At 43.3% G+C, this 24788-nt stretch overlaps 1 protein-coding gene across 1 annotated transcript; it reads left to right on the top strand.

The window, feature by feature from the left end:
* The first annotated feature begins 4665 nt into the window (after positions 1 to 4665).
* On the top strand, positions 4666 to 15873 carry LOC130119176 (myosin heavy chain, fast skeletal muscle). Its single transcript, XM_056287603.1, has 39 exons — positions 4666 to 4869; positions 4945 to 5088; positions 5178 to 5334; positions 5427 to 5454; positions 5535 to 5646; positions 6181 to 6273; positions 6368 to 6431; positions 6680 to 6778; positions 6862 to 6965; positions 7058 to 7196; positions 7279 to 7397; positions 7487 to 7636; positions 7719 to 7889; positions 7977 to 8283; positions 8439 to 8518; positions 8634 to 8721; positions 8837 to 8954; positions 9116 to 9239; positions 9338 to 9474; positions 9604 to 9859; positions 9962 to 10204; positions 10318 to 10494; positions 10626 to 10771; positions 11086 to 11176; positions 11258 to 11647; positions 12285 to 12411; positions 12495 to 12613; positions 12740 to 12936; positions 13047 to 13230; positions 13320 to 13485; positions 13597 to 13721; positions 13920 to 14228; positions 14308 to 14511; positions 14609 to 14734; positions 14895 to 15065; positions 15157 to 15261; positions 15398 to 15493; positions 15589 to 15720; positions 15853 to 15873. Exons 1-39 carry the CDS (start codon positions 4666 to 4668, stop codon positions 15871 to 15873), a joined length of 5823 nt encoding a protein of 1940 aa, XP_056143578.1.
* Positions 15874 to 24788: the final 8915 nt, after the last annotated feature.

Raw genomic sequence — 24788 nt, forward strand, 5'->3', positions numbered from 1 at the left:
CCAGTTAGCATACACATCCAATTTCGGGCAATTACCAGGCGATATCCAAATATGTATCAAGGTTACAGATGCAAAGAAAATATGCATGGGCTATGCTGATGATCCCCACAGAGCATACTGGGCCTCTGTTTAACACTGAAATAAGCCCCTCTTTCAACTTTCATTCCTCTGTGATCTGGAAAGGAAGGCTCCAATTCCATGCCATACTTATAGTATAAGTCTGGGTTACACATTGTTATGCCGGACCTAGCTTTAACAAAGGATGTACTGGCATATGCTACACAGTAAATCAACACCACACTTGTTAACAAGTGCCTAGAATATCCCAGTCCATACCAAACTTTTCAGATACAAGCTAATGAAAACCAAACTGTGGTGAAAAGCTCAAGAATTAAGTTATCACCTCAAAGTTGGTCACAATTATAATGAGGCTTGATCTACAAATTTAGTGCAAAGCCTGTTTGACAATATAACACCACTGAAGTCCCATTTAATGCAGAGATTTACAATCTCTGCCATTAATGTTGTCCTCTCCAATTTCCCTTTTATTCCCTTTTTTCTTTTCTCCTAACAAATTAGGCTTACTTACTTGTAGCCGACAAGTATATTGTAATAACTCAACAGCTGCTGAGAGGGAAACTGGAGATACCCCTCCGGTTGGCTTGTCTGTGGTTTGTTCTGATCAAACTACACACACACACACAACACCAAATGTGCATCACAGTCCCTCTCTCGGTATTATCGCCCTTTTGTGGAAAAGTCCAACTGTGTCTTCCAACATGACAGGCTGCTTACTCTGCAGGCTTTTTTGGCAAAGTGCATTTCAGTTCACAGGCACTCATCCAATAATACCGACTGAAGCAAGGACATAAAAAAGGGGGAGGAGTAACTTGAAGGCGGTGAACCGGGTTTCCTTGATCAGGGCCCCCCATTTCTGTCTGCCTCCGGACCAACTCAACCCCAGGTTGGCACATACAACACAAACACACTTCAAGTGTTTGCATTAGTCCATGCAATTCACAATCAGAGATGTAAGATTAGAATATAAGTGGCGATAAAATATGAGTTTTTACTTTAGCTTACTATTTTTCCATAGTTCAAGTTTAAATTTCCATTTGATCACTTCAAATGTGCATACTGCATATTTTGCATCAGACATTTTAATCCAAGCTCTGGTGTATTAGTGGATTTAAAACATGGTAAGCAGATACAATTGAGTATAAATTTCACAAGCAGGTTCAAAGTTTGACTTACTGACAGTACATGTGGCAAAACTGTCTTCCTATTCTCAGTCTCTGTATCTCGGGACAGATGTAATAAAATAGAGATTGGTTTTGAAAATGGGAGTTGAAATCTGACATTTTTTGTTGCTAAGTATAAATGTACTTGTAAGGCAGTAGTTTCGCAGTAGAGGCTTTCAGTTCTTTTGTGACATAGACTTTTTTTCAACAGCATGTGTGATCGATTCAGCGTCTGCACAATAGATATCTTTTTGTTTTCAGAAACAAGTCCCAGTTGTTCAAGATGTTCACACGTATCGCCCTTTCTATTCCACCCACTTGACAATAAAGAAGAAGAAAGATAACAAGATGTTCTGTCTTTACTTTTGGACGTTACCACTTGAGCTGACCACCTACAGCTTGAGCAACTGCGTTTAAAGACAGTCCAAGAATGTCCCGCATTTAGAAGCAATACATACCAATAGTCGAGTAAATACCTGCGAACAGATAATTCATTCCATTGTGAGGTACGCCTGACCTCAAGAGGGAGAATAAAGAAGCAGGCTCGTTCGCTTAAAAGACATTTTACTTTTAAATGGAGAACATACAAGCTAAAAATAGACATCTTGTGGGCCCAACTTTATACTGAAGCCTACTTTCAAGATCACATAAAAAATGTAAAGTCATTCCTTAACACTCAAGCATTTCAACGTGATGGAGGGATCTTTGCTTGACCTTTAAAATTCCTTCTACATGCCCTGCTTTAAAAACCTGACGTGGTGGGTGGTGATGTGAGGAGGTGGTGGATCACTAGCTATTTCAAGACGTTGTGGAAGGACACTGTGTCAAGGACACCTTCTGAAATTCTGTAACAACTGAGGAATGACAGGCTTGGCAATAAGTAAGTCCAGTCCGTCAACCCATTATACCTTTCCAACATTGTTTTTTTTTTCCTGAACAATAAACGAAACATCCAACATAGTAAAATCTTTCTATTTTCTGCAGAAGTGCTGACTGTAAAATCCAAGACACATACAATAAAGCCAATGGAAGTATATCTTCCTGCTGATAAATAATCCTACATTCTCTCCCACTGCTTTTGTTTCGTTTTATTCACATGGCACCTAACATAATGAAAGTCTCTGCATCTAACTAACACATTTAAGTGCACTGACATCTTCATTGTCATGCAGTTGAATCATTTGTGTATAACCATGAATGGCCTACCTATAAAAAGAAGCCCCCCCCCCCACACACACACATAATTTACTTATTTTACAGTTGGAAGTATTGTTAGGCAGGTGAAAAAGACACTCAAAATGGTTTTTTTTGTCACTCAAAAATCTCATCCGGCATAAGGGAGGTTAACTGGAACGAGTAGAAATACTCAAACTGCATGTGCCCTTCCTGACCATTCATTTGTGTTTCAACTATTGGCTTAATAACTCTGGAACCATGTTACATTAAGGCTTCCACTGCAGCACCAACATCACGAACATCTTGTTTATCGGCACATAATTTATTTTGGGTCTTATCCCAGCCGGTATGGCAACTGTTCGTCAAGTCCTTTTCCAAGGTGATATGTAATACCACTTCAGCTTTTATGGAATGGCGCTCAGCCTCAATTTTATTTTAGATATCCGAGATGTGCAGTCGCTCTGCAACTGTATGCCAGTGACATTTAGTTGCTTCTCCAAGACCAGCGTCTACGCCTACCAGTGATACCCTCAAGGGAAGGACTAATTAAACAGTACTGATTTAATATATTTTCAAACCATAACTTCAGTTTGTGAATGAAGGATACACAAAGCAGCCTGTGCATGTTAGGCGTGTAGTTCATGTTATATTCTGGGTTTACAGGCAATCAAACATGCCGTGTCTTTACAAGCAAGTTTAAAAAAAAAAAAGAAAGTATGCTTGAAGTGTCCTTAACAAATAAGAAAATATTGACTTATTGTGTTAACCTACTAATGTAGTGTATTATGTTAAATATAACTGTAATGCAATGTAATGTGATACAATTCTACTGTAAATGAAATGCAACAAATTGATCAGAGTATTATGTGCTGTTGGGTGAAAAGGAAAATGAAGTGCGGATCATCATATGACATGAATTCCATGTGGATCAGTCATTTAGTTAAATGACTTTGACCCTGAGTTTTGTTAGACTATGGAAATCTGATATGTGTGAATATCCTGCAACTACACACCAGTGACATTTGGCTGCTCCCCCAAAACTCAAGCCTCATTTCTGCAGACACCAAATTAATTAACAAGACCCAACAACACAATGTGATAAATTGTGAGAGCTGTGTTGTCTGTCCAGTCTACAACTTTCATTAAGGGGATGCATTCCTCAAACAAACAAATGACACTTTTCTACACTTTCAGTGAATTACACATGTTGCTATACTGACAATGAAGCCAAACCATTTTCACTAAAAATTATTTTTGTTGAATGGATTATGAGAGAAAAAAGAATCTGTCTGGTTTTTCGAGGTTAGTGTTGTTTTTTAGGGCATCGTGTCAGCTCATCAAATTGGGAAATGCTACATATAGGCTTTGACCTTAACCCAATGTCATTATTTGAATAAACTTTGTTGCATTTCATCTGTTCTCTTTTCTATTTAGCTTGACTACCCTATCAAATAAAACAAAATCAGCTGGAAAAAGCAACCTTTCAAAAAAACAAACAAACAAAAAACAAAATTGCAGGTCACATCTGCGCCGAGGATTTAGTAGGTATCACAATGAATAAGAATGCATTGTGTTTTAATGTAGTTTAACCGACTCTCAGTCTTTCCATTGTTTAACATTTCCACTTATTTGTCCCCTCACACACTGGAATCAACAACATATGTCCTTATAGAATCACACTGAGGAGGCATTATTGACACTGTAAATGTCAATGTCACCAGCTCAACAGCAACACGACAAGAATACATGACCAAATCGAGCAGGACACTCCTACTGAGAATGCAGACCCGGCCTCTATAAAAGAGACAACTAAGCACTGTGCCAGGAACTGAAAGGCTTCCAACACAGGTATGTACAGTGACATTAATTGGTGGCTACTGTGTATCCTTTAGAATCAGGAACTTGAGTTTTTATGGTTATCACTTCCTCAATTTTTGGATATGTTATACTTAGATGCTGTGAAAGGCTGTAACTTTAATTAATTTCGATGTTGATAAGATGGTTGTTTTTTGTTTTGTTTTTTTAACTCGTGATGCTTTTTCTTTTTCTTTTTTGCATTCATAACACATTCAGAAGAGTAGACCTGCCTGCATTCCTTCTCTGCTGGACGGACAGAGGTAAAGAAATGTGAAAATGTGAAAAAGTAATAGTCTCCTCTTATTTACTTTCATTAAAAAAAAATTCTCTAAATGAATTATGTATATTTGTACGCTTTCCTACTGTTTTCAGTCCCAACTAAAGTGCCACCATGAGCACGGACGCAGAGATGGAGGCCTATGGCCCCGCGGCCATCTACCTCCGAAAACCAGAGAAGGAGAGGCTTGAGGCTCAGAACACTCCATTTGATGCTAAAACCGCCTACTTTGTGGTTGAACCTGAAGAGATGTACCTCAAGGGTAAACTCGTCAAAAGAGAGGGTGGTAAAGCCACTGTGGAGACTCTTTGTGGAAAGGTGAGTGAATCTATAATGATTTATTCAATAGACTTTTAAACTTGAACTCATTTTTTCCCTTGATTTGTGTTTCAGACAATCACTGTTAAAGAGGATGATATCCACCCAATGAATCCTCCAAAGTTTGATAAGATTGAAGACATGGCCATGATGACCCACCTCAACGAGCCTGCTGTGTTGTATAACCTCAAAGAGCGTTTTGCATCATGGATGATCTACGTGAGTTTTCAGTTTTGAATATAATGTGCCTTTATATTGGTTTACTGTTTGCCCATCACAACATACACATTCTCTCTCCACTATTACAGACCTACTCTGGGCTCTTCTGCGTCGTCGTGAACCCCTACAAGTGGCTCCCTGTGTATGATACACAGGTCGTAGCCGGATACAGAGGCAAGAAGAGGATTGAGGCTCCACCCCACATCTTCTCCATCTCTGATAATGCCTATCAGTTCATGCTCACTGGTAAGATCATGCAGTTGTTGGGAGGGGTGTGTAACCATACACCAAAAATAATTCTAAATGACGCATTTAATTTGGAAGTATGTTTATTTCAGATCGTGAGAATCAGTCTATCCTCATCACGTAAGTATTCATACAAATTACTACACCAGTGTTTATGGAGATTGTAAGAATTGGAAACGAATTTCTTTTGTCATCCCCAGTGGAGAATCTGGTGCTGGAAAGACTGTCAACACCAAGCGTGTCATCCAGTACTTTGCGACAATCGCAGTGGCAGGTGGATCCAAGAAGGCAGAGGCTTCTGGAAAGATGCAAGTAAGAGTAACTGCAAAAAATTATTGGTCTGGTGTCCGGGTAGTGTAGCAGTCTATTCCGTTGTCTACCAAAATGGGGATTGCTGGTTTGAATCCCCGTGTTACCTTCAGCTTGGTCGGGCGTCCCTACAGACATAATTGGCTGTGTCAGCGGGTGGGAAGCCGGATGTGGGTATGTGTCCTGGTCACTGCACAAACACCTCCTCTGTTCGGTCGGGGCACCTGTTCAGGGGGGTGGGGGAACTGGGGGGAATAGTGTGATCCTCCCACATGCTACTCCTCACTGTCAGGTGAAAAGAAGCGGCTGGGGACTCCACATGTATCGGAGGAGGCATGTGATAGTCTGCAACGTTCCCAGGATCGGCAAAGGGGGGTGGAGCAACAACCGGGATGGCTCGGAAGAGTGGTGTAATTGGCCGGGTACAATTGGGGAGAAAAGGGGGGGGGGAGACCCCCCGGAAAAAAAAGTTTACTTTTTTTTCACTGGGATGCCCATTTGAATGGAACATTAAACTATATAATGTCCTCTTAACAGGGTTCGCTGGAAGATCAAATCATTGCAGCCAACCCTCTGCTGGAGGCCTATGGTAATGCCAAGACAGTTAGGAATGACAATTCCTCTCGATTTGTAAGTACTAAAATTAAAGATTACAGTTAGCAGGAAAAAAATTTATTTTACTTTTGTGATGCCGAGTCACACTAATTTTGTTCTGAATTTTTAGGGTAAATTCATTAGAATTCATTTTGGCTCTACTGGAAAGCTGGCTTCAGCTGATATTGAAACATGTAAGTCTTTTTGATTGTAAGTGTGAAGAGTCACCTGTCCATTACACTTGTTGGTGGGACCGTGTCTACTTTAAAAATGAAATACCTCACCATAATTATGCTCTTCTATGTGCTCCCTACCAATCTTTATCTCTAACATATAATTTACAGATCTTGGAGAATGATTTATGTAAGCGAGTCATTGTCACTGCTATACCGTTTGATATTTATTCATGAAACATGATGTGGCCTTGGTATGTAATCTACAGATCTTCTGGAGAAGTCCAGAGTCACCTTCCAGTTGTCTGCTGAAAGGAGCTACCATATCTTTTACCAGCTAATGACTGGTCACAAACCAGAGCTCCTGGGTATGAAAACAGAGCATGAGAAATTAATCCACAGTTTAGAAGGTAATACAAATATCTCATCTATTTCCTTTAATCTTTTACAGAGGCTCTTCTGATCACCACCAACCCCTATGACTACCATATGATCAGTCAGGGTGAAATTGCTGTCAAAAGCATCAATGATGTGGAAGAATTCATTGCAACAGATGTAAGTCCACAAAGCCTCACTTAGATATTCCAAAATACATAGAATATTTAACAAAACCTGTTTTAAAACATCTAATTTCTTGCACATTGTAGACTGCCATTGACATCTTGGGCTTTACCGCTGAGGAAAAGTTTGGCATCTACAAGCTGACTGGTGCTGTGATGCATCATGGTAACATGAAGTTTAAGCAGAAGCAGCGTGAGGAGCAGGCTGAACCTGATGGCACTGAGGGTAACTGTATATACATATTTCCAAATTACACAGCAGGTTCTCTTTAAATATGTAGAATGCTAAATGTTTGTGTCACCATCAGAGGCTGATAAAATCGCCTACCTCATGGGCCTGAACTCAGCTGACATGCTCAAAGCTCTGTGCTACCCAAGAGTCAAGGTCGGAAATGAGTATGTGACCAAGGGTCAGACTGTGCCACAGGTATTAAAAGAAAGCATAAGGAAATATCGATCAATGGAAAATATTTATGCTGTAAAATGGAAGACATTTGAAATTGTGCTTGTCTCTAGGTCAACAATTCAGTCATGGCTCTGTGCAAGTCTGTCTATGAGAAAATGTTCTTGTGGATGGTCGTCCGTATCAATGAGATGTTAGACACCAAGCAGCCAAGACAGTTCTTCATTGGTGTGTTGGACATCGCTGGATTTGAGATCTTTGATGTGAGTACATGTGAAACATTTGAGTTGAATTGCACAGTGGGATCATTTACTGGTTTAGTTCATGTTATGTCTACTAATGTAGTTCAACAGCTTGGAGCAGCTCTGCATTAACTTCACCAATGAGAAACTGCAACAGTTCTTCAACCACCACATGTTTGTCCTGGAGCAAGAGGAATATAAGAAAGAGGGTATTCAGTGGGAGTTCATTGATTTTGGTATGGACTTGGCTGCCTGCATTGAGCTTATTGAGAAGGTAAGTAAAGACTCTGGCATCCAAGTTTGTGTTTCCTAAAAATGTGAAGTTTCTCACTCTTTTCCATATAACCTTTTTTTCCATCAGCCAATGGGCATCTTCTCCATCCTTGAAGAGGAGTGTATGTTCCCCAAGGCCTCAGACACTTCTTTCAAGAACAAGCTGCATGATCAGCATCTTGGCAAGACTAAAGCCTTTGAGAAGCCAAAGCCAGCAAAGGGCAAAGCTGAGGCTCACTTCTCCCTGGTTCACTATGCTGGTACAGTGGATTACAACATCACCGGCTGGCTGGACAAGAACAAGGACCCCCTAAATGATTCAGTCGTCCAGCTCTACCAGAAGTCCTCTAACAAACTGCTTGCTTTCTTGTATGCAACCCATGCTTCAGCTGAGGGTAAGACACTACCAAATACTGCATGGCAACTGATTAATTTTATGTCAAAATGCAGTTCAGTCAAAATGCAGTTTTCACTTGGAGAAAAAACTGACCAGTGAATATTGTGGTATTTGTGCAATAGCAATGGTAAAATACTATGTTCTGGAAAACAGAGGGTAGTGGAGGTGGTGGCAAGAAGGGTGGTGGAAAGAAGAAAGGAGGTTCCTTCCAGACCGTGTCTGCTCTTTTCAGAGTATGTTGTGTTTTTATTACTATTTAGTGGCATCTTCACAGCCTATTTTAACCTAGCCTGACTGTTTCACTTGTTCAAGTCAGTTTCTTTTAAATAATGAAACCCCACCACACAGGAAAATTTGGGCAAATTGATGACCAACTTAAGGAGCACTCATCCACACTTTGTCCGTTGCCTGATTCCCAATGAGACAAAGACTCCAGGTCTAGTATTCTTGTATGCTTGTTTTGTTCAAGGGTTTTAAATGTTTTTTATTTTAGAATATACACTATGGCTAATTAAATACTCATTAAATAACAACATTTGGAAAATATTCAGGTCTTATGGAGAACTTCCTGGTCATCCACCAGCTCAGATGTAATGGTGTGCTGGAGGGTATTAGAATCTGCAGAAAGGGCTTCCCCAGCAGAATCCTCTATGGTGACTTCAAGCAGAGGTGAATTTCTAACACTTCTCTAGAGTATGAAAGAGTGAAAAACAAAGCTCAGTTGAGTTTTCCCAACATCAACACTACCGTAGTGAGGAGTAAAATCAATTTGTTTGGAAATTATGAGCAATATCAAAATGACATCCAAATTACAATGCTTTCCCTTTTAGATACAAAGTATTGAATGCCAGTGTCATCCCAGAGGGACAGTTTATTGACAACAAGAAGGCTTCAGAGAAGCTCTTGGGCTCCATTGATGTAGACCACACTCAGTACAAGTTTGGACACACCAAGGTTACTATTTGTTGGAAATAAAAGCAAATTTTACTTGAATGTAATGTCTGCTTCAGTTGTGTGTTTAGTTTTAATTTTCCTTTTTTTAAACAATGTAGGTGTTCTTCAAAGCTGGTCTGCTGGGTACCCTGGAGGAAATGAGAGATGAGAAACTGGCTGAGCTGGTGACCATGACTCAGGCTCTCTGCAGAGGTTACCTTATGAGGAGAGAGTTTGTCAAGATGATGGAGAGAAGGTAGAAAACAGTTTAATGTATTGCCCAAGATACATTAAACTGTCAATACTTTTTTTTCTTTTCTTTCATGTTAATTATTCACACAAAGCAATCACTGCATAAACACAATTATGCCCATTCAATTCTTAGAGATGCAATCTTCACCATCCAGTACAACATTCGCTCATTCATGAATGTCAAAAATTGGCCATGGATGCATCTGTACTTCAAGATCAAGCCTCTTCTGAAGAGTGCTGAGACTGAGAAGGAACTGGCTCAGATGAAAGAGAACTATGAGAAGATGACATCAGACCTTGCTACTGCCCTGGCCAAAAAGAAGGAACTGGAAGAGAAAATGGTTTCCTTACTGCAGGAGAAGAATGACCTACAACTGCAAGTAGCAGCTGTAAGTGGACAGAAATTTTAATTTGAGAGGAAATGTCAAACTTGAGGAGTTAGATGCCATTAAAATTGAAAGCTTTTTCCTAAAATATTTTTTAAATCATAGGAAGGTGAGAACCTCTCTGATGCTGAGGAAAGGTGTGAAGGCCTCATTAAAAGCAAGATCCAGCTTGAGGCCAAACTCAAAGAGACAACTGAGAGACTGGAAGATGAAGAAGAAATCAATGCGGAGCTGACTGCCAAGAAGAGGAAGTTGGAGGACGAATGTTCTGAGCTGAAGAAAGACATTGATGACTTGGAGCTTACTTTGGCCAAAGTGGAGAAGGAGAAACACGCCACTGAAAACAAGGTGAAGTTCCTTTAAAATCAAACTTGCTGATGGCAATAATATCTAATCATGTTTTTTATTCATACACATATAAAGTAACAGAAATATGAATAAATTGTTCACTGCAATATCAGGTGAAGAACCTGACAGAGGAAATGGCCTCTCAAGATGAATCTATTGCCAAGTTAACCAAGGAGAAGAAAGCCCTGCAGGAGGCTCACCAGCAGACACTGGATGATCTCCAGGCAGAGGAAGACAAAGTCAACACTCTGACCAAGGCCAAGACCAAGCTGGAACAGCAAGTGGACGATGTGAGAATACAATTCTTCTGATAGAGTAAACTTCTTCTGAAAGCGTAAACCTGAATTGTTTCTGTTTTAGTTTTGTTGTTCCATCTTAAATCCCTAACAGAAACCATTAAAATAAAAAATAATTTTGATAGCTTGAGGGTTCACTGGAGCAAGAGAAGAAGCTCCGTATGGACCTTGAGAGAGCCAAGAGAAAGCTTGAGGGAGATCTGAAACTGGCCCAGGAATCCATAATGGATCTGGAAAATGACAAGCAGCAGTCTGAAGAGAAAATCAAAAAGTAAGTTCTTGGACTTAACTACTCTTTAAAACTGCTCTTGTGCAGAATTTTCCAAATCCGACTGTGTTATTAGCCAAGTCACCTTGCACAAACAAGAATTTTTGACTAGGTGTGGAAGCCCTTATACACAATACAGCTTTATGAAAGTAGATTTTTAAGTATAGATGGGCAGTGGAGGTAAGAAAAAATGGAGAACAATTATCTCAATCTTTTGTATACAGTGTACAAATAACATATAAAAATGAAGAACTATTCTTTGTAGTACTCAAGGTAGCATTTGTCTGGTAAGTAAAGAATGTATTGTCCCCATTAAGGAAAGACTTTGAGACCAGCCAGCTCCTCAGTAAGATTGAGGATGAACAGTCCCTTGGTGCTCAGCTTCAAAAGAAGATCAAGGAGCTCCAGGTAACATTTTTTCCACAGTTCTAATTAAAAAAAAAAACATTTTGGAATTTTCAGACCAAGTTGATTTAACCTAAATTTCAGGCTCGTATTGAGGAACTTGAAGAAGAGATTGAGGCAGAGCGCGCTGCTCGGGCCAAGGTGGAGAAGCAGAGAGCCGACCTCTCCAGAGAACTTGAGGAGATCAGTGAGAGACTTGAGGAGGCAGGAGGAGCAACAGCTGCTCAGATTGAGATGAACAAGAAGCGTGAGGCTGAATTCCAGAAGTTGCGTCGTGACCTCGAGGAGTCCACCCTGCAGCATGAAGCCACTGCAGCAGCTCTCCGTAAGAAGCAGGCTGACAGTGTTGCAGAGCTGGGCGAGCAGATTGACAACCTCCAGCGTGTCAAACAGAAGCTGGAGAAGGAAAAGAGCGAGTACAAGATGGAGATTGATGACCTCTCTAGCAACATGGAGGCTGTTGCCAAATCAAAGGTATATACCTTTTCATAAAAATAAAATTGAAATCTTGAAGGTTTGTATCTTTAAAAAGTGGACAAAAGTCCTGTGAACAAACTGTCAGTTAAAGCTACATTAAATAAATGTAAAATTATAATCTTTGTGATGTATGTGCAAACAAATGTCCTTTTTGATAATTTCTTTAATTGATGAATGTTAGGCAAGAGCATATAGCATGTAGCAGCTTCACCATAGTACCTAAATGCAGGAAAAGGTCGGCAGTTATGAAGACGCAAACTGTATGTGGAAGGACAAGCTTGTAAAATACCTATACTAATAGATATTACAATAGCAACCCAATACTTAAATTGCAAAAGCACAGGTTGGACCATGTTCTTGTGTTTGGTGGAGGGGAAGGTGCAAATATAATGGGAAGGTGCAAATATATAATGGGATTCTGACTGCTTTAACAGCACTGCAGTGATCTTACATGTGATCTTAGATCATAGGTGTCAGTTAAGTTTAACAAACCTGGCAATCTTCAGAATTGTAGCTTTATAGGGCCATATTTAGTCTTCATATTTCACGCATCTGTTTTAAGAGAAAATTAAACAATCAGACTTTGTTTAATTACTCTTCTGATGTTCAATATGTAATTTTTGTTTAATTAAAGGGAAATCTGGAGAAAATGTGCAGAACACTTGAGGACCAGCTGGGTGAACTGAAGTCCAAAAATGATGAGAATGTTCGCCAGCTGAATGACATGAGTGCACAGAAAGCCAGACTCATGACAGAGAATGGTGAATGAAACTGCTGATAAAAAAAACAATTATTGGTGTGAATCAATTTCACAGTTAACATATTCAAATTTGTTTTCATTCAGGTGAGTATTCTCGCCAACTTGAGGAGAAAGAATCTCTTGTTTCCCAGTTGACCAGAGGCAAGCAGGCATACACTCAGCAGATTGAGGAGCTCAAGAGGCACATTGAGGAGGAAGTGAAGGTATTACATGAACCTCTATGAGTGATTCTTAGGAACTAAATTCCACTCTTACAAGTAACATTTCACTTGTTGCTTGGTTAATATAATATTACATTGACATTAATGTATAATTGTGATGTTTCCCAGGCCAAGAATGCCTTAGCCCATTGTGTTCAGTCAGCTCGCCATGACTGTGACCTACTCAGGGAGCAGTTTGAGGAGGAGCAGGAGGCCAAGGCAGAACTGCAGCGGGGAATGTCAAAGGCCAATAGTGAGGTGGCTCAGTGGAGGTCCAAATATGAGACTGATGCTATCCAGCGCACTGAGGAACTGGAGGAGGCCAAGTAACAACAAACTTTCTACTCCTCAAAGGCACAAGTCGTTATTTGTCTGAAAATGGAGGAAAAAAAATATCTCTCTCTCGCTCTCTCTCTCTCTCGTTCTCTCTCTTCAGGAAAAAGCTTGCCCAGCGTCTGCAGGATGCTGAGGAATCCATTGAGGCTGTGAACTCAAAGTGTGCCTCTTTGGAGAAGACCAAACAGAGGCTGCAGGGTGAGGTGGAGGACCTCATGACTGATGTGGAGAGAGCAAATGGACTGGCTGCTAACCTTGACAAGAAACAGAGAAACTTTGATAAGGTAAAGGATTGGGAAGGAAGAAAAATCCTGATCTATGAAATGAGAAACAGAAAGAGACAACTAATTTTATTTCAACTATATAACACTAGGTCCTGGCTGAGTGGAAGCAGAAGTATGAGGAGGGTCAGGCAGAGCTGGAAGGAGCCCAGAAAGAGGCTCGCTCTCTCAGCACTGAACTGTTTAAGATGAAGAACTCGTATGAGGAGGCTCTGGACCACCTGGAGACCATGAAGAGAGAGAACAAGAACCTGCAGCGTATGTCCATTATGTCCATATCTACCATGTCCCTTTGGCAAAAATAACCATTCATATAAATCACTGACATGATGATATACTGATTAACATACCGGTTGTTTTCTTTTGTAGAGGAGATTTCAGACCTGACTGAGCAGATTGGTGAGACTGGAAAGAGCATCCATGAGCTGGAGAAGGCCAAGAAAGCAGTAGAGTCTGAGAAGGCTGAAATTCAGACAGCCCTGGAGGAAGCAGAGGTGAACAGTTAATTTTTGTCTATTTATCTGATATGCAATGATCAGGTCAAAATCATTCATCAATTGACTGGTTGGTCAACTGATTGCAACAATTTATTTGAAAGTTGCTTTGACCAGTTATATCAAATATCAGTTACATCAAATCAATCTGTTGTATGATTGTGAAAATATGTGTGATTTGTTTGACTTTTCATCAAGGGTACTCTGGAACATGAGGAGTCCAAAATTCTCCGTGTTCAGCTTGAGCTCAACCAGCTTAAAGGTGAAGTTGACAGGAAGCTTGCAGAGAAGGATGAGGAGATGGAGCAGATCAAGAGGAACAGCCAGAGGGTGATTGACTCCATGCAGAGCACTCTAGACTCTGAGGTCAGGAGCAGGAATGATGCACTGAGAATCAAGAAGAAGATGGAGGGAGACTTGAATGAGATGGAGATTCAGCTGAGCCATTCCAACAGGCAGGCTGCTGAGGCACAGAAACAACTGAGAAATGTCCAAGGACAGCTCAAGGTAATACAGCCACATTTACAAACATTTAAAAACAAAGCTTTGGAAAAAGAAGTTGTAAATTAACAATTTTTTTCCCCAGGATGCCCAACTGCACCTTGATGATGCACTCAGGGGACAGGAAGACATGAAGGAGCAGGTTGCCATGGTGGAGCGTAGAAATGGTTTGATGATGGCTGAGATTGAGGAGCTGAGAGTTGCTCTGGAGCAGACAGAGAGAGGCCGCAAAATAGCAGAGCAGGAGCTGGTTGACGCCAGTGAGCGTGTGGGACTGCTTCACTCCCAGGTATGTAAGCAGTTGCTAAAATGAATCTCTTTCGCAAATATTAAATGAAAATATCATGTCCTGAAAATATTGTTTCATTATTTTTTCAAACATTCAGAACACCAGTCTACTGAACACTAAGAAGAAGCTGGAGGCGGACTTTGTCCAAGTTCAGAGTGAAGTCGATGACTCAGTCCAGGAAGCAAGAAATGCTGAAGAGAAGGCTAAGAAAGCTATCACCGATGTGAGTTTACACTGTTCTACATCTATGTTTCAAAACTAATAAGATAATTGTAGATGAAATTGAGATTAAATAACTTTTGTTATTTCAGGCAGCCATGATGGCTGAGGAGCTGAAGATAATTGTAGATGAAGTTGAGGTTAAATAACTCTTGTTATTTCAGGCAGCCATGATGGCTGAGGAGCTGAAGAAGGAGCAGGACACCAGTGCTCACCTGGAGAGGATGAAGAAGAACCTGGAGGTCACAGTCAAGGACCTGCAGCACCGTCTGGATGAAGCTGAGAACCTGGCTATGAAGGGTGGCAAGAAGCAGCTCCAGAAACTGGAGTCCAGGGTATGAACCATATGGATTTGTCTACCAAAAATAGATAATCAGGACATTTACATGGAAAATAAGGCTCAGTATTTGCTTTGTTATATTACAGGTGCGTGAGCTGGAAGCCGAAGTTGAGGCTGAGCAGAGACGTGGAGCTGATGCTGTTAAGGGAGTCCGCAAATATGAGAGGAGAGTGAAGGAGCTCACCTACCAGGTACTTTATTCTTGCTGGAGAAACTACCATGATTTTTTTTCCTTCATTTTTTGAAAATAAACTACAGCTTGTTTTTTTGTTTTGTTTTTTTTATTCTTACTACACTTATTTCATTAATAATAATTTTTCCTGATAGACTGAGGAGGACAAGAAAAACGTGACCAGACTTCAGGATCTGGTGGACAAGCTGCAACTCAAAGTGAAGGCCTACAAGAGACAGTCTGAAGAGGCTGTGAGTCGAATACATTACAATTTGTCTAATAGAATCAACAAAATCATTATGCTCTTACTTTTAACAAAAGCAATTTAACTCCACTCTCTTAACAGGAGGAGCAGGCCAACACTCACCTGTCCAGATTCAGAAAGGTACAGCATGAGCTGGAAGAAGCTCAGGAGCGTGCTGACATCGCTGAGTCCCAGGTCAACAAGCTGAGAGCCAAGAGCCGTGATGCTGGAAAGGTATCTGGAATATTCATTTGATTCAATAGCATGTATTCACTCAATCTCTGACATTTCTTTTGTTTTTAAACATATGTACTTATCATAATCCTATTCTGTATGAAGAATGTATTTTCCCTTTCTCACCTTTAGGGAAGTGACTCTGCTGAATAAGTGACACCTTGAGATACTCTGGCAGTGCTCATAGAATAATAGTACTCTGTAAAATTTACTTCTGTAAAAATTCAATAAAAACTGAAAATATAGAGAATCCTGTGTCCTTTATATTTTGCAGATAATTTAATCTTAGGTTGCCATGCAAAATGATTTAACATCACAGCTTGATGGATGTGTATTTAGAAATAAAAAAAATGGGGGTGTATCTACAAATCCAATTCCAGACTGTTTTTCCTAATATTAAGCACAAATATTCCTTTTCTCCAGATGTAGTTGGAACACACAGCGACTTCAATCAGGGCACAACCTATGATTTTTAGCTTGAGCCTTGTAAGTGTTAAGAGGTTGTTATCACTGTGAATGTGGTGGGAACTGCATGTGGCAAATCTATGCCAAAGCCACGGCTCCCCTGCACAAGGCCACCAACACATGGTAAATGAGGGCACAACTGCCCATTCACCAAAATAAAGACTTTAAAAACACCAGAGTTAAAACCATGTTAAAAGACTAAAAACAAACGTTTCTCAAAAGCCTTGGTAGGGGAAGTAAACCCTGGGTCTGTTACCACAGCCTTCAGCTCTCTCCCTGCCTCTGGTGTGTCTTTGTTTGGGGTATGGAACCAATTTATCTGTCCTGAGTTAGTGTTCATACCCCAGTCTGTCACACTGCCTAAAGTGATTACTTTGAATCCCTGTTCTGGAATTTCATAGCACATGTGGAAATGTGCATTTTAGATGTGAAGCATTTCAAAAACCTGGCTTCTAATTCATTCAAAAACTGGCATTAAGTCTAACATTTAGCTGTACCATCTAAAAATATGTTGTTGTAAAACATAACAGATTTTATATTTTTTAATCAACATTATAATCCTAATTGCTCAAAAGATTGGCAAAATATCTTTTTCCTGCACCCCACCATTATCCTCTCTTATCCCTTAGCCTCTTCTTCCTATTTAATCCCTTGGTAAAAGGGTTAAAATCACATGTGGTTTCACGCAAAGTATAATTTCACAGAAACATCGATGACAAAGATGCAATTAAGACATGCACCTTTAACATGGTCAAACAAATTAATGTTTAGACAAAAGTTTTTAAGTGTTTTTGATGTGTTACGTTACTTTTCTGGTTTGATTATTAGCTAAAAACATGATTCAGAACTCAAGCTATTGAAATGGGGTCAGAAAGGGCCTCCCTCGAAGGACCAATGGCCAAGCATTTGGGACACGAGTCATGGCCATCCTCCACCTGCAGCTCAGCTCTATACAATCCGCCCAACAAAGCTGTATGCAATGTTTCCTAGTAGACAATATACAGTCTCAATAGCAGGTCTAGTACTATGTTTGTGTTGGACTTTAATATATAATTTATTGTAACGTGCACGGATAAAAAGTGGGACAGTGAGAACGTGAGGCCATCGGAAGCGCGTGCGCCCAGAGGCGTGAGGGAGCTGGTATGCTGAAGCGTGGGGGTTGTGTAACGTGCATGGATAAATAGACTCGGTAGCCCTTGGTTAATGAGTCAAACCCTTTAGTCAACTGGTTAACGTAGTCGCTTGCGGTTTGGGAGCCACGAGTTCGCGTCCCAGCTGTGGCGATTCTCAGCTGCCCGCCTGAGTTTGCTGCAATATCATGTCAAGTGTGTTTACAAGTTGACAATGTAAAATTTAACTTTTGAGGTAAACATTAGCAACAGAAAACCCCAGCCACTGAGGATGCACGTACATTCTTAGTGCCGGTCCCAAGCCCGGATAAATGGGGGGGGGGGGTTGTGTTACACTTCTAACTTGCATATTATGCCAAGTAGAACCGAATTAAATCACACGCACACCGAGAGCCACGTTTCACATCACTTCACTTTACTCCATATTTATTTTTCCTCCGCGTTCCGTGTCAAGGCGCGACGTAATGACGTAATCAATACACTACATCCCGCCCTTACTTGGATTAGAACTCTAATGTCTCCTTTACATAAACAACAGGTCACTTGAACAACATAACCATATATCTGAATGTTAATAACATATTCTCTCACAGAATAAACATTCCTGCCTCCCATCATTGTGTATTAATTTTCTCTATTACCATACATCTGAACATATGTATTCTCACATTGAATTCACTTCATAACAAAACCTGTGAATCTCTGGGGCATCTTTATTTCTTGTCGAGGTCTCTGTCTGTGCTGTCAGAGGTCGGCATGGGGATGAGCCCTGACTGAGTGTCTCTGGTGTGGACTTCTCTGTGTGTTCAAGTCCCTGGTTTTCATTCTCACTCAGTGTTGTCTGTGTTTCTTTTCCAGCAGGTGATGACGTCAGCTCAGCTGGAGTACTGAGTTCCTGTGGGTGACTCGACTACCACATTGTTACCGTTCTTACTGATTACCGTGTGTGGTGTCTGGTTGAAAGTTGTCGTGAACTTATCTGCTTTGTCCTGTTTCAAAAGGACTTCATCTCCCACTTGTACTTGGGATGGTTTGGCTCCGCGTTGGTCGTCGGCGTATATTTTGGACTTCCCCTTTCACTCTGCATCAGTGTCCCGTGCCTCCAGGTCACTCCTAGGTGTACTGATGTCCGGCAGCTTTCCTCTCAGCTTTCTGTTGAACAAGAGTTCGGCTGGGCTCTTGCCCGTGGTGGAGTGGTCTATGGATCCGTAGATGGTGACGTACCTCTGGAGTTCCTTCTCCCAGTCCAGTCCCTCCGCCTGTGCGATGTGTATCCGTTTCATGATCGACGCGTTTTGCCTCTCCACTTCTCCATTTGCTTGTGCCCATTTAAGCGTTGTTTTCACGTGCTGTATGCCGTTGTCTTGACAGAACTCCTGGAACTGTGATGACAAGAACTGTGGTCCACAGTCGGACCTGATAGAGACAGGTAGACCGTGGCGCCTGAATATGTTCTCTAGACGGTCTATCACTTTGTCTGTCGTGGTGGATCACATGATCTCGTACTCATAATATCTGCTGTAGTAGTCTACAACTACTAAGATAGAATGTCCTGTTGGTAATGGACCTAACAAATCCGTGGCAATATCCTGCCATGGTCCATCAGGGAGAGCTGTGGGCCGCAATGGCTCTGGTACGTTGGGCCGCGCCACTAGTTGGCACCCGTGACATGACTTAACATATTTCTCTGTTGCCCCGTACATTCCTGGCCACCACACCTTTCCCCTGAGATGCTGTTTTGTCCCTACAATACCTAAATGTCCTTCATGAGCTAACGCTAGAGCTCTGTTCTATAGGCTCTGCGATAGAACAATTCTCATTCCTCTTAACACTAACTGTCCTATAGTGCATAGTTCCTTTGCGATAGGCACATAGGCTGAACACTTCTCAAACCGGCCACTCTGTATCGCTTTCCTCACCTCATTCAGTTCTTTATCCTCTGCAGAGGCTCTCTCCACCTCTTTTGTAGTCAGCGCCCTGGGCGTCGCTTGCACTGCCACAAACCGCATGTATTTTTCCGCTCCATGTGCGTGTGTCGTCTTCTTTGCAGTGTCCCCCAGGAGATGAGACAGAGGATCAGCAATGTTATACTTTCCAGATATGTGTATCACTTGAAAGTCATAAGGTTGGAGACGGCGCAACCAACGCTCGATCCGGGCGCACGGTTTTGATCTGGGGCTGTAGATCACCTCCAGAGCCTTATGATCCGTTATCAGGTCGAACCTCTTGCCATATATGTATGGGTGTAGGCGTTCACATGCCCAAACCAGTGCCAGGGCCTCGCGCTCCGTTTGAGAATATCTCCTCTCAAAGTCTGTCAGGCTCCTGCTCACATAACATATAGGCACCATAACTCCCTGCTGTTCCTGTACCAGAACTTCTCCTATGCCTACCGGCCCTGCATCAGCTATCACTTTTGTGGGGGCATCTTTATCAAAGTATGCCAGTGTGCCTGCCTCAGCTAACTTATTTTTCAGTGTCTCAAATGCCTGTTTCTGCTCTGGGCCAAAGACAAATGGCACATCCTTTTTGGTCAGTCTCCGCAGCAGCTCTGAGATGGAGGCGAACTGGGGTATGAATCTACTACTGTACCCAGCCAAACCCAGGAAACTGCGGATCTCTGATCCGTTCTTGTCGACTGCCTCCCTCAGATGGAACGGTACTCGTCTGTGGTTGTGCTACGGGTTCCAACGTTGTTGTCGATGTGCAGACTGATCTGTTTGGTATTGAGGTTACCAACCCCTGTGAAGAGCTTTGGGTACTTCCTCTTTACCTCTGCCCTGATATCAGTAACCGCTGCTACATCTACACCCACTTTTAGCACACCTAGCTCCATAGCTGTCTCTCTCCCTAGCAGTGGTATTCCCTGACCCGCTACTACTGTGAACTCTGCTTGGGTTTCCCTTTTCCCTATCTTCACCGCACATTTGAACACTCCCTTCACTGGCAGTGGTTCCTTTGACGAGTATACAGCTTTTTGTCTGAAGTGGAGGACTGACACTTAATTTTTTCTCTTTTTAGTCCTTCCCATGTGTTTTCATCTACTATATTGGTCGTAGCCCCTGAGTCAATTAACATTACTAGGTCTACACCACCCACATTAAATGTTAATCTATCAATATCGCTACTGTCACGTACTACAAATGCATAATCTTTATCCTGTTGCTCTTCCTTTTCTGAGTCTACATATTTAACTGACTGCCACCTTTAGATTTGCACATTTTCGCATAGTGGTCTTTACCGCACTTCCTGCAGGTTTGCCCGCGTGCTGGACATGTTTCATCTTTTGCAAAGTGATCTCCGTGCCCACAAGGATAGCACACTTTCTCTTTCCCTTCCCCTTCACGTTTTCGGCTCTTCTTGGCCCATTTCCCTTTTTGGATACCTGGTTCAGTCTCAGTTGCCTTTGCGTCCGTGTTACTCACTCATTGCTGCCATCTGTTGTTCTACTCTTTCACACTGCGCAGCAATCTCTAGCGCTCTCGCTACAGTCAGTCCCGAACCCTCCTCAAGCAGCTTTCTCCGCACATATTCTGACGTGCATTTACTCAGCACCGCATCCCTGAGCTGGTCAGACATATCCGCCCCAAAACCAGTCTTTAGCTGTCTGGCGCAAACGTGTTACAAACTGTTGTACAGTCTCGCTATTGTTCTATGACAATTGGTAGAAAGTCTGGCGCGCGAACGCGGTATTCACCTGAGGCACAAAATAGTTACTCAGTGAATCCACTGCTTTGGCATAATCTTCAGGACCTCCCGTGTCGTCAAGGGTAGAGAAAACGTCCTGCACATCTGTCCCTGCGTGATGCAAAAGTAATGCTCTTCTCCTAATCTTTGTACTTGCGCTGACATTGTCTGTCATTATCAGACCATTACCATCTGCGAACAACTCGAAAGCCGTTAGCCATCTACTCCAACGAGGACCTAGCGTAGCAGGCTCGTTGTAGCAATCAAACTTTGGTACGTTGGTGGTCTCCATCTCGCGGACGAACTAAACTCACTTTCCAGATTTAACTATTCGAATTTAGTATCCTCGTCGCCACTGTTACACTTCTAACTTGCATATTATGCCAAGTAGAACCGAATTAAATCACACGCACACCGAGAACCACGTTTCACATCACTCCGCATCAAAGCGCGTAATGACGTAATAAATACGCGACAGGTAGCGCCAAGATGGGCAAACATGTGGCTCATAAATGAAATTTCCATATCAGATCGGTCGAGGCCCGGGTTACCAACGAACTAGTGACGGGCCATGTGTGAAATTGAGGGCGGGACTCCTGGCAGGCTAACTGACAGGATAACCTGACCAATCGTAGCGCTTCAGGGCGGGAACTTCCCCAGATTCATCTAGGAAAAATATTCGCGCAATGTCTTTTTAGGTTAGTCACATACCTCTGAACTGGTCACTCAGATCGCTGCAACATTTTCGGAGTTTGCAACGTCGCAATAAAACCCGGCGAAGTGGTTCGTCAACAGAGCAACTGTCTCTTCATATGTTTCAGGGACGCCCAACTGCGAAAAATCCTTTGTCCCTCTACGCCGTGACAATGACGAGACGCGCCATTTTCCTCTTCGTAGCCGAAAGCGTCCAGATACGCCGTGAAGCTATCTGTGACGTCTGTCTGACATCTACCGAATAAGAACAACTCACTAAAAAGTCCGAACTCTCAGGAGCCTTTAATTAGCTGCTTGACCAAGTTATATATACACGAGCCATGGATGTATTATAGTAGAAGTGGATACCGGATCTTAAAATTGGCGCCTGTTCATTCCTTTGAGAATCGCTCGCCTGGGGCGCGTGATTTTTTCGTAACCATTTTCCGGGAACTCTGCCTCTGGTTGGCTAGTACTCGTTGCCTCCGTTCATTCGGTTGGTTAAGGTTAGGGATAGGGTTAGCCAATCAGAGATAGAGTAGGGGCGAGTCTTCCCGGAATCCAGGCGAACGCTCTCGCAACGATTACTAGCCAATCAGAGGCAGAGTTCCCGGAAAACGGTACGAAAAAAAATGACGCGCGGGGGGGGGGGCATACGCCGAAAAAGTTTTTGGCTTCCGGTTACTTACGGGTACATGGGGCCCACTGTGCGACCTAGTGTTACTCCCATCATGCCTCTAGGTCTAGGCCATGAGAGAACGGCTCGTACACAGCCGTACCGTCATGCAGGGGAAAAAAATATTTTCTGGGCTTTGGAAATTTTTAAAAAAAGATTATAACCGCATGACTTAAAAATATACAATACAACTAGTAATAATTGACAATGATTATAGCTGCAGGTGTCCTGTTAACAAGTTTTACAGACGTCTCTTACAATGGTGGTCTATGGGGAAAATGCTTTTTGGACTGCAGGGGATTTTTCGCTGCAATACCGCGAGTGACCACTGGAAAAAAATAGCTGCGAGGCTGAGCAGCGGCGGCGTCGTTTCCAGGTCTAGTCTATATACGCCCATTTCACGCCGCGACCATCTTGGATTTAAAAAAAATCAAGCGGTGGGAACTTAGCCACGCCCCCTTCTTACTTCATTGAAAACACTGCGGGAAGCAACATGTCGTACTGCTGTGTACCATCCTGCAACTCCTATCAAAGAAGGGAAAGAGATAAATCTGTATATATATGTATGTATGTATGTATATATATATATATAATATATATATATATATATATATATATATATATATATATATATATATATATATTCACTTGTAGAGCCGAAGTAACGGAGAAGACCGTAGGTTCACACTTTAGCCGTGTAGGCAACTTTCTTTAATCCACGGTAAATCAGCGAGACAAACAAAACCTACAGCTCGACTGAGCGGAGGTGGCAAGAATAACCAGAAAACTGGCTGGACAACCATAACTTAACCCTGCGTTAACCTGCCAGGGCAACCATGACTTAACCCTTAGTTCCTGGGTTGAATTCTGTCCCCAATACGTGTCCACCACATGAGCCCCCCCAGAATTCGCCCTAGTAATCGAAGTCAGGCAGGCGCGGGTGGACGACAGGCCGTCCGCGGCGGCTCCGGATAACAGGGGCCGGAGTGTCTGTGGGAGGCATTGACGCGGGCCTGTGGAGGTCGGCCTGAGGAGCAGAAGAGGCAGCTCGGGCCTCCACGGGGGGAGGAGGCGGAGCCGGGGGACGACCGCGACGAGGAGGTTGGGCTAACTCCAATGGCTGCGTCAAGTCCAGGTGTGCGGGTTTAACTCGGTCCACTGAAACATGCTCGGCCGTGCCCCCAAAATCCACCACCAGGTGCTTAGTTCCCCGTTCCAGGACGCGGAAGGGGCCGTCATAAGGGGGTTGCAGAGGGGGGCGGTGTGCGTCGTGACGGATGAACACGTAGTCCGCTGACTGCAGACCTGGGGGCACCTGGGACACCGGAGCGCCGTGTTGGGCGGTAGGGACGGGTGTGAAAGCTCTGACCCCGTCCAGCAAGGAGGCTCGTTGGTCCACAGCTGACCAGGGACGCGTTGCATTGGGCATGAAATCGCCTGGGACTCGCAGCGGCGTGCCGTACACCAGCTCCGCAGAGGAGGCTTGTAGGTCTTCCTTCGGGGCGGTCCGCAGGCCCAGCATGACCCATGGGAGCTTGTCAACCCAGTTGCAGTCCTTGAGAGTAGCCCGAAGCGCAGCCTTCATGGACCGGTGGAAGCGCTCACATAGGCCGTTCGCCTGAGGGTGGTAGGCGGTAGTGCGATGAAGCTTGACGCCCAGAGCCTCACCCACAGCATTCCATAGCTCTGAGGTAAACTGTGGCCCACGGTCAGATGAAAGGTCGGGAGGCGTACCGAAACGTGAGACCCACGACCCAATAAAAGCCCGGGCCACATCAGCAGACGTCGTGGATGCCAGGGGAACAGCTTCAGGCCAGCGCGTAGTCCTGTCCACCACAGTGAAGAGGTAGGTGAACCCATGGGAGGGGGGTAGGGGACCAACCAGGTCGACGTGGACATGGTCAAATCGTCTCTCCGGCACTGCGAAGCGTTCCAGGGGCGCCTTAATGTGGCGGTGTATCTCAGCCCGCTGACAGGCAACACACGAGTCGGCCCACGCTTTCACGTCTCTCTTAAGTCCCTCCCACACAAACTTAGCAGAGGTCAGGCGCACGGATGGCTTACCGCCTGGATGAGAGAGGCCGTGCACAGCTTCAAATACGGGGCGTCTCCAGCTGTGCGGGACGATGGGCCTGGGCTGTCCTGTGGAGACGTCACACAGGAGGGTGACACCTGTGTCGCTGAAAGGAACGTCCTGCAGGCGGAGCCCCGTGTCGGAGGCCCGGAGACGGAGGATGCTCGGGTCCGTGGCCTGGTCCGCAGCCATCTGTGCATAGTCAAGGCCTAGGTGGACCGCTCCAATCACTGCCCTAGACAGGCAGTCAGCTACCTGGTTAGACTTACCAGCGACGTGCTGGATGTCGGTAGTGAATTCCGAAATGTAGGAGAGTTGTCGCTGCTGGCGAGCGGACCATGGC

Source organism: Lampris incognitus, chromosome 10 (genome assembly GCF_029633865.1).
Source record: "Lampris incognitus isolate fLamInc1 chromosome 10, fLamInc1.hap2, whole genome shotgun sequence".
NCBI classification, from domain to species: Eukaryota; Metazoa; Chordata; class Actinopteri; order Lampriformes; family Lampridae; genus Lampris; species Lampris incognitus.